This window comes from Mercenaria mercenaria, chromosome 12 (assembly GCF_021730395.1).
Source record: "Mercenaria mercenaria strain notata chromosome 12, MADL_Memer_1, whole genome shotgun sequence".
NCBI lineage: Eukaryota > Metazoa > Mollusca > Bivalvia > Venerida > Veneridae > Mercenaria > Mercenaria mercenaria.
The window spans coordinates 23,207,842-23,217,631 of NC_069372.1; the positions used below are offsets into that span (position 1 = coordinate 23,207,842).

General features: G+C 34.8%; 1 protein-coding gene across 1 annotated transcript; it reads left to right on the forward strand.

The window, feature by feature from the left end:
• Positions 1-223: 223 nt before the first annotated feature.
• LOC123534831 (uncharacterized) lies at positions 224-3,897 on the forward strand. The gene is made up of 2 exons (XM_045317264.2): positions 224-322; positions 519-3,897. Exon 2 carries the CDS (start codon positions 520-522, stop codon positions 2,602-2,604), a length of 2,085 nt encoding a protein of 694 aa, XP_045173199.2. The 5' UTR covers positions 224-322; position 519; the 3' UTR covers positions 2,605-3,897.
• The last annotated feature ends 5,893 nt before the right edge of the window (positions 3,898-9,790 follow it).

The following is a 9,790-nucleotide window of genomic DNA, read 5'->3' on the forward strand; positions in this document are numbered from 1 at the left end:
TTATAGGTAATTAATAAAGATTCAGTGGGCAATGGATAGTTTGGTGGTTTTAATGAAAGCTGTTGATGTACAGGGAAACTGTAAATACCATACAAATAGAATATTACTAATTGGAAACACATTTAATATATATCACTATATAGGATCATTAATATAAGGGACTGAATGCAAATGGTCATCATGTACAATACATTATATCAATGTTACTTCCCTTGAAAAATAAGTTTTTGAAACCAAAAGAGGAAGTTAATATATTGTTTGGAAAAAATAAAATCACAAACTACGTAGACATTTAAATTTTAGTTTTCTGTAAATTTACCAGGTCAGTATTCCATTTTTTATCTTTATCAACTTCTTCTTACCATATTTTAGTACTTACTTTATCTAAAACTGCTCAAATTAAAAAATGTAAAAAATATCATGTATACATCCCTAGGGCATATAAAAGTGAAAATTACATAACACAATCATGAAAATATTTTATGAAGTCTGTCATGTTTAAAATTATATTATTTCAGGATGTTTCATACACCAGATTACTACCACAATATATCCATGAGACTGTCTGCAGTCCTGGATGATATTGGAGTAAATGAAAATATTGTGCTGAAGAGGAGGAGGACAGCTTTACTGAATGAAACTATGCAGACAATCCGTATCAGAGCAAATGGTGAACAAAGTACCGGTACTGTTTATAACTTAGGCAGTCAATCAGAAGGCACAACAACACAAGGACTGCAATCAGATAGTGATACACTTGGCTGTATGGATGATAACATTGTGATACAGGACTTGTCTGAGTGGACTCCAAGTAAATATAACTTCCTGATGATCCAAAATGAAACAACACCACCTGGTTATTGCCGTCTACAGTTACTTAGACCTAATGCTCCACTTCCTCTTACACATCAAACAGACAATGACTTTGTAACGGATACACAAGGACGGATCTTGCTGAAGAACACAATAATTGATACTGTCATAGAAGAAGGAGAACAGCGACAAGGACCATCACTTGCATCAGCTGCAAAACTAGGTTTTCTTGCTAGTGACTCTGTATTAGCATATCCTTGTAAATCATGGCCCCAGTCACCAAGAGCTTGGCTACACCAGCAAGAAACAAATGCATGGCCAACAGCAGAAATGAAGAGATATGCAAAATCAACAGAGTGTTTTGTTGTTGGTGTTGGCAGCAGAGCAAGTGAAAATGCAGCCATTGAATGGAGACTTTCTACCTCATTAGCTGAACGCTGCTTGGTGTTCAGTTTGAATATTACTCAGATAAAATGTTATATCTTAATGAAAATGATTCTTAAAACATACATTAATGTTGAAAGTTACATTTCAAGTTTCATGTGTAAAACTGTTTTATTTCACTGTATAGCAAGTAAACCTCTATGTGTATGGAAGGAGTGTAATATATTTAACTGTTTAAATTACTGTCTATTTACACTGAACAATTGTTTATTGAATGAACATTGTCCCCATTTCATTGTTCATGAAAACAATTTAATGGCAGGAAAATTTTCTGCTGAAATCAAACAGCAGTTACTTGAAATAATGTCAACTTTGATACCATTTGATGGCATTTCTCTTTGTGGAATTCAGATTGACAACCTTGGTGAAAGACTTCAGATTAAGTTCAATATGATAAATGAAGTACATCATGATATACAACAGCCAGATGAGTACACAATGGTTGTAACGAGTTATTTATTACAAAATATAGCTCAAGTTGTTTTAAAAATCGAGAAGGTAGGAGATAGAAATTTAGAAACACTATTACCTAAAGTGATACAACTAGAAAGATACTACAGAGCTGGTGACATTTTAGGAAAGACAGACAGCATGCAGACTTCTAATACCTCTGCTCTGTACCTCAATAGGATCTCTGATAGCTCACAGAACATTCAAATTAACAGCACAGTTTCTCCTCAAGCACTTAGATGGATTGAAGCTGGACTGGACTCAGATGTTGCTTCAAGCAGACTAAAACTTGCATCTATAATGTTCTGTGCAGGCAATGCAGAAATAACTGCTTCAATTCTTTCTCATATAGAAGAACAATATAAAATAGAAGTTATCGAGCCCATATGTTACTGCTATAATTTCAATACACATTACATTAAGGGAGGATTTTGTCAACTTTCTAGTCAATATGGTGTAGAAGCTTTAAAACATATTGTTGCATTTTGTGTAAAATTTTTCACTTCGGAAATAAACTGTGTACCACATGAACTTCAGTTTGAAATGTTTAGGTCAACACAAGAGGACCTGCTACATAGAGGTAGAGGTGATGACTGGATGGACGGTGCTGTAGTAGACTCACTTCCATACCTTTATTTTCTACAATACAAGACATACAGTTTCCTACAGAGACCCGAGGAACAGCAACAAGCACTAAACAAACTTGGGTGGGTCATTAGAACAGAGCACAACCTTGGACACAGAGAAACAGCACTGAATTTACTAGGACAGTGCATGGAACAGGAGAACAGACATGTTGATGCTCTACAATGTTACATGTCATCTTTACACCTCAGAGAAAGAAACAATGCTGCTAGATTTCATATATGCAGGTGTTTGGCTAATACAATCTCATAAAGATCTACCTACCTGAACTGACTGACAATTCTGATTTTCAACTAACACAATGACTGAAATACTTCACATTTTAAAACAAGAGCTGTCACTACTGGTGACAAATGCCCCTGAAACATGCCCAAGAATGATACAGCTGTAGGCGTAAAAAATCACACATCATTTCGTGACCTTGACATTGACCTAAAAGACCCGGGTTATTATAAGCGTGACAGATATTCTCAATATGGTTAACATTTGTTTAAAATTATTTTCAAATCCCTGATAAATGGCAGAGTTATGAATCAGACAAGAAAAATCTTTGACTTCTCAGTGTGACCTTGACCTTGGAGCTAGGGATCTGGGTCTTGTGCATGACAGGTCATCTCATTATAGGGAAAATTTATGCCAAGTAATTTCAAAATCCCTTCATTGATGGCAGAGTTGTGGACCGTACAAGCAACAGACCCTGTTAACCTTTAACCTCTAAGTGTGACCTTGACCTTAGAACTATGGGTCTGAATCTTGCGCACGACACTGCATCTGATTATGAGGAACATTTATGCCAAGTAATTTCAAAATCCCTTGATGAATGGCAGAGTTATGGACCGGACACGAAACAGACCCTGTTAACATTTGACTTCTAAGTGTGACCTCGACCTTGGAGGCAGAGATCTGAATCTTGCGCATGACATGTCGTCTCAATATGGTAAACATTTATGCCAAGTTATTTGAAAATCCCTTCATGGATGGCAGAGTTATGGACCGGACACGAAACAGACCATGATAACCTTTGACCTCTAAGTGTGACCTTGACCTTGGAGCTACGGGTCTGGGTCTTGCGCACGACACGTCATCTCATTATGGTGAACATTTACGCCAAGTAATTTCAAAATCCCTTAATGGATGAAAGAGTTACAGCCCGTACAAGAATTAACCCGACGCACGGACACGCTGACACACGGACAGACAGATGGACAGTGCGATTTTAATATGCCCACCTTCGGGGACATAAAAAGCTATTATTCTTGTTATAAGCCAGTGAGCTTGTTATGAGCCAAAGACCCCACAGGAGATAAGTTGAAGAACTTTATCGGTTATCCTGTGGTATATATAATTATGTCTCTAAATTTATATATGTTATAAAAGGGTTAGTTTTTTTTTGTTTGCTTTTTAAATCAATTAGAGATATAACATGTAGCTATTTCTGTGATACAAATTGAATTTTTGCTTGTATTGGAGTTGTTCTTAATGTGATATTTGTAATGTTTGTAATCATGACATATATATTCACGAATAAATCTATCTATCTATCTATCTATCTATCTTATCTACACTTATCAGGAATAGTTCTAAATGAGTGATTATCACTTAAACTTTGTCATCCATTTTACCCATCCTACAGAAAAGGTTATCAAACTTGCAGTTAGGTACATCAAATTTCACAAATACTGTGTACATGTACCCCGAGATAACAAGAGCGCCGCCAAGCGGGGCAATATACGCCCGAAGGGTTACATAGAGGATGGGAGTAAAATTTCAAGAACTTGACTGTTGAACCCCAAAGGACAGGAACAACAAAAAGAAAAAATTCAAAAAATAATAATTCTAAGTGCAAGTTCTAAGTGACCTGGACCTTTGACCTACTAACCCCAAAAACAATATGGGTCGTGAACTTCCTAAGCCCAACCGTGCTATCAAGTTTGAAGATTCTGGATCAAGGCATTCTCAAATCATTGAGTGAAACTATTTGCTCTACTAAATACATTTATGGGTAGTTCTTAAACATTGTGTCTCTGTTTGTTTTCATGCAAGACTGAATTTTTGTACTCTGTATTACATCAAATAGCGGAGTATCTTTGTTCTAGCATTATTATTTTTCAAAACCTCTTGAATGCTCGAGTGATTCGAGATCAATAGAAATAATGATTTTGGCCATAAGATATCAGTTCCAGCGAGTTACTCTGTGCAGTGACATCGTTAAATTTAAATTCAATATTAAAAATAACAGAGTTAAGTTATTTTAAAACGTATTTCATTTACATAATGATAAGTAACCTCAGTGTTGAGGAAATGCTGTTTATCAAGAGTTAATAGAGTTGTTCTGACATATTGTCATAAAAGATCTTTCAAGGATGAAGCCCAACATTCAGTAGTAAAAGACATGTGATAAAGGGGCACAGGTTTCCAGACACTGGTTTTTCCTGGGCGAGTCGAACACGCTTTGGAAATCTTTTATGAATGTCTTGTGAACTTGTAAAATATATTCGAAGACTGTTCTTTAGCATTATGCCAATTGTGTTTTATTAATTCGCATGTATCTACAGCTTGTCTGTTTAATCATATGTCATCGCTAAATAAATGTGTCCCTCAAATCATGTAACAGTGTCTGTTGATGTTTGATTTTGTATAGTAAATAGATAGGACATAATCTTTCCAAGAGTAGACACCAGATTCAATGAGCCACTCCATGAGAAAACCAACATAGTGTGCAACCAGCATGGATCCAGACCAGCCTGCACAGATCCGCGTAGTCTGGTCTGGATCCATGCTGTTTGCTAACGGTTTCTCTAATTGCAATAGGCTTTGAAAGTGGACAGAATGGATCCTGACCAGTCTGCGCTGATGCGCAGGCTGGTCTGGACCTATGCTGGTCGCAAACGCACTATGTTGGTTTTCTCATGGGCAACTCATTTTATAAATCATTTCATCCACATTACATCACATGCAGCATCATGACATCATCACAACATTATGAGGTCACAAGAGTTCATGTAAACAGGTACATATAATTTTATGGTCCTGTAGTACTTTAAGTACGTCTTCTGATTTTATTGAAGTATACCTTTCACAAGAATTTCCTATTATTTATAATTTATACTCTTCCACATTCAAGTGTCACTGTCGTAACTTTTAACTTTATGGGCATGTTTCCACCAAAATGGCTATAAATATTTCATGGGATATAAATTTGAGGATTTGACCTTCAAACATAAAATAAATTGACTTTTTTACTGTTTTGTTGGGACTAAATTTTGTGAACCGACAACTGCGAAATCCAGAAAAATTAGTTCCCCACAAAAAAAATTACTGATTTTACAGAACTTAATATTTTCCACTCTTCATATTTCAAAAATTCAGTGAAACACATGTAATCAATTTCCCTACATACATGAGAATGAGCAAATAACTGATAAAGACAATCATTACATAGACTTACCGTACTTATACTAATGATAGCCTCATAACATTACATTTTTTGGAAGTAAATATTTGTATATATTTTGTTATTACATTGATTATAGTAAGAATATTAACGTACCGTATACATTACAAAGACATCACAATTATCAGCACTTGTAACTTTGGAATGTATGTACTTCATCTCTGTACAGCATTCGTTACTTACAAATAATTGCATGTTTGCTGGTACCATCAAAAATCAAAACTTATAAGAAGGTAAAAAACTATTGGCTTAACATAGCGGACCCATAATGACAATGGTTATTTCCATTGCATTGTGTGTGTTTTCGTTTTGTTTTTTTTGTGTTTTTTTTTGTATGGCAACTTTCCAACTTTGACGGCTGAGGAAGAACCCCCACCCACACCCCACCCAGTTGCCCCTCGGTGCTCTATTTTATTTTATCATGGGCAAGCACCTAGGTAAGCCAGCTGGATGGCTTCCTCACATGAAGCACTGAATGCCCCGAGTGAGGCTCCAACCAACATCAGTGAGGTGCAAACAATTTTTTAGTCGGTGAACTTAACCAGTTGCCGGGCGACGGAGACGAGAATATGGAATCACCCGGAAACTGCTGAATGCCTTTACGGGTTCACTACTTGAAAACAGGTTTACAAGTTAAAATACAGAAAACGAAAGTAAAGATTGTAATTTCAAACAGGTTCTAATTCATTCAAGCAAAAATAAGGGCCTTAAAGCTCTTAAATGCCTGAAGATTAAGTATAAGAAAATTGCTATATAACTTTATATGAATCCAGCCTTCTCTTCTTCAATTTTTTTTTACCTTAAAACAAGAAGCTTGTAAGCTATTAAAACCACACTTATCAGAAACAATTCAATAATAAATAAATCTGTTATATACACTCTTTAACAACTACATGTACATAATCAAAACTAAGAACAAACATGTATATATCACACTAAAAACACATAGATAAAAACAGTCATCACTTAAAAAAAAAACACATTAAAAAACAGTTAAACTTTCTATTCCTACAAATAAAAACAATAAACCTTAGGAAAACGGTTATGATGTATTTTAACGTCCAAAGGACAAAATGATCACATTTTATGAATATGCATGATAACATGTTCTATAAATATTCATGATATGACAAAAAAAGTTAATATTAATTAGATTTGTTAATATATGGACAAAGGAATACTTAATTTATTATGATATGGTATGTATAAGACCAGTTAAACATAGATAGAATATGTCCGAATACTTCTTATATACCTTACATACACTGTGCATGTTTTGCTTTAACCCTTACTCTCCTGTATTTCTAAAATGGACTGGTCCATCATTCAATATGGACATAACCATTTATTACCTGAAGGGGTGTTCACTGAAAATTTACTGACTGAGTAGCGAACAGTGTAGACCATGATCAGACTGCACAGATGTGCAGGCTGATCTTGGTCTGCACTGGTCCCAAAGGAAGAACCAATCATGTCCAGCATGGTAAGGGTTAACAAATAACTGAATCTATATTATATTTGAAATGTACTATGGCTCTGCTCATAACCAAAGTGTCAAAAACCAAAGATGAGAAACAGCTATTTTCAATGAGTAAAAGGAATATTGCTCAAAACCAGTTAAAGTTTACCTAAAAAGCCATTACATAGCATTTCAAAGTGAAGAGCTGCAGAATATATTTAGGAGTCAGTAGGCAGACAAGGCAGAATACAGTCTCAGTCAAAGTGTTTTTTTCATTGTACCATTGCACAGTCAGCTTTTTCAATGTGCCAGCTATTTCATTAAAATGTCAGCTATTTCACTTAAGTGCCAGCAATTTTATTGTAGTGTCAGCTATTTCACTGTAGTGCCAGAATTTTCAATATAGTCAGCTATTTATTGCAGAGCCAGCTATTTCAATGTAGTGCCAGCTGTTTCAATGTAAAGCCAGCTGTTTCAATGTAAAGCCAGCTATTACAATGTAGCACCAGCTATTTCAATATAGAGACAGCTATTTTATTGTAGAGCTAATGCTAGCTATTTCATTGTGTTGCCAGTAATTTCAATATAGAGTCAGCTATTTTATTGTAGAGCAGTTTCTTTTTTTAATACAGTGCTAGCTATTTCAATGTAGAGCCAGCTATTTCATTGTAGTGCCAACTATTTTATCGTAGTACCAGCAATTTTATTGCAGTCAGCAACTTTATTGTACAGCCAGCTATTTAACCAGTGAGCCAGCTATTTCAATATACATGTAGTGCTAGCTATTTCAATATACATGTAGTGCTAGCTATTTCAATATACATAAAGTGCTAGCTGTTTCAATGTAGAGTCAATTATTTCATTGTGGTGTCAACTACTTCATGGTAGAACCAGCTATTTTCATGTAGCACCAAAAATTTCATTATAGAGCCATCTATTTTACTACAGTGTCAGTTATTCCACTGTAGTTCAAGCAATTTAATTGAAGTTCAAGCTGTTAGATTCAAGTGCTACCAATTTCAAATAAATTATAAAACCAATCACTTTCAAAGGCCCAAAATAGATTATAAAGATCATACTAAAAAGTTTTTAATTTTCATATTTCTTGCTCTAGCCAAAAGTTTGAAAGGACTACTCTTAAGGCATCTTAATTGTTGAAGCTACGTTATAGAAAACAAGACATGTATGACAAAAACAGGCATTAAGTATAAGCCATATTTCAATGGTCTTTGTAAATATAAATTGTCTGTGAAAAGGAACTAGTTAACTGATCTCTTCACCAAAGCATTAAAGGAACAGTTTCAGAAATCACATAAAATGTAGATTTGCCCTATTAAAACTGCCATTAGTTTATAAGCCATCTATCGTTCAACATAAAATTAAACTGAAAAAAAAAAAAAACAAAAAAAAAAAAAAAAAAAACAGGAGGGCCATGATGGCCCTATACTGCTCACCTAAACCAGTTAATACAAAACTTTTCTGCCAAATAAATTTAAAGACCGGCCTACCTATCCAGAGGTTTTAAGGCCTACCTATCTAGAGGTTTTAAAACTTTTTTCAGAAGAAACTATACCAACTCTTAACAGCCATTTTTTTTTTGACAAATCAGAATCGGTTTTTAGCGCTTTTTATAGAGAGTCATAAAAGGAAAATTATTGTGATATTATTTTCAAGCAGGGCCAGTGGTTTAGAAAATGGCATTTGGAGGTTTTTCTTCATTTCAAAATTCGTGCCAGCGGTTTTTTTTTTGTTTTTATTTTTAATTTACCTGTACAATCACCAAAAACAAGTTTCATCAATTCCCTAATGGTTTCAGAGGAGATTTTGTCGGAAGAAAATGTCGAATGAGACAAAAAGTTATCAAAATAGCGCGTCTCAAGCACTTTGTGCTTTGGTGAACTAAGGACTCTACGCAGTGAAGCACAGATTCCATCCCTTTGTCAAAGCCATTATAAATGTCCATGTGATATTGTCATACTTAAATTTTCCACGGTTTTTAACCTCAACGACACTAATCACTTTTTCCCCCACTGACCCTAAAATTTATGTATATATGCATGATCTTACAATGCTGATTCTTCATCCAGTTTGAGAAGTACGTCCTCAAAAATCAAAATCTGATTAATTCGTAAATAACTGTTCTTAACCAACCTTATGCTCAGCTAAACAATGGCAAACCTGTGGGTTTTTTTAAGATGAAAATAATTTACTTCTTTGAACATTTAAATGTTTGCTATGTTGTGACAATGCCCATTAGTACAGGTATAATTTTTTAAAATTCTTACACCTACAACAAGAGCTGTCGAAGGACAACAGCAACTATTTAACAGCCTTGTCAGCTGAATGGAAATAAAAGCGGAAAAGGTGAGAATAATTTTGTAAAATTGCAAAACAGGTTTATATAACCTGTAAAATGCAGATCAGTTCATGATGATGGACAACTGAGTGAAGTTTCAATTCATTCCCGTTGGTGGGTACTGAGATACCAGCTTACATATAAAACCTTAACCAAAAATTTCTAAGTC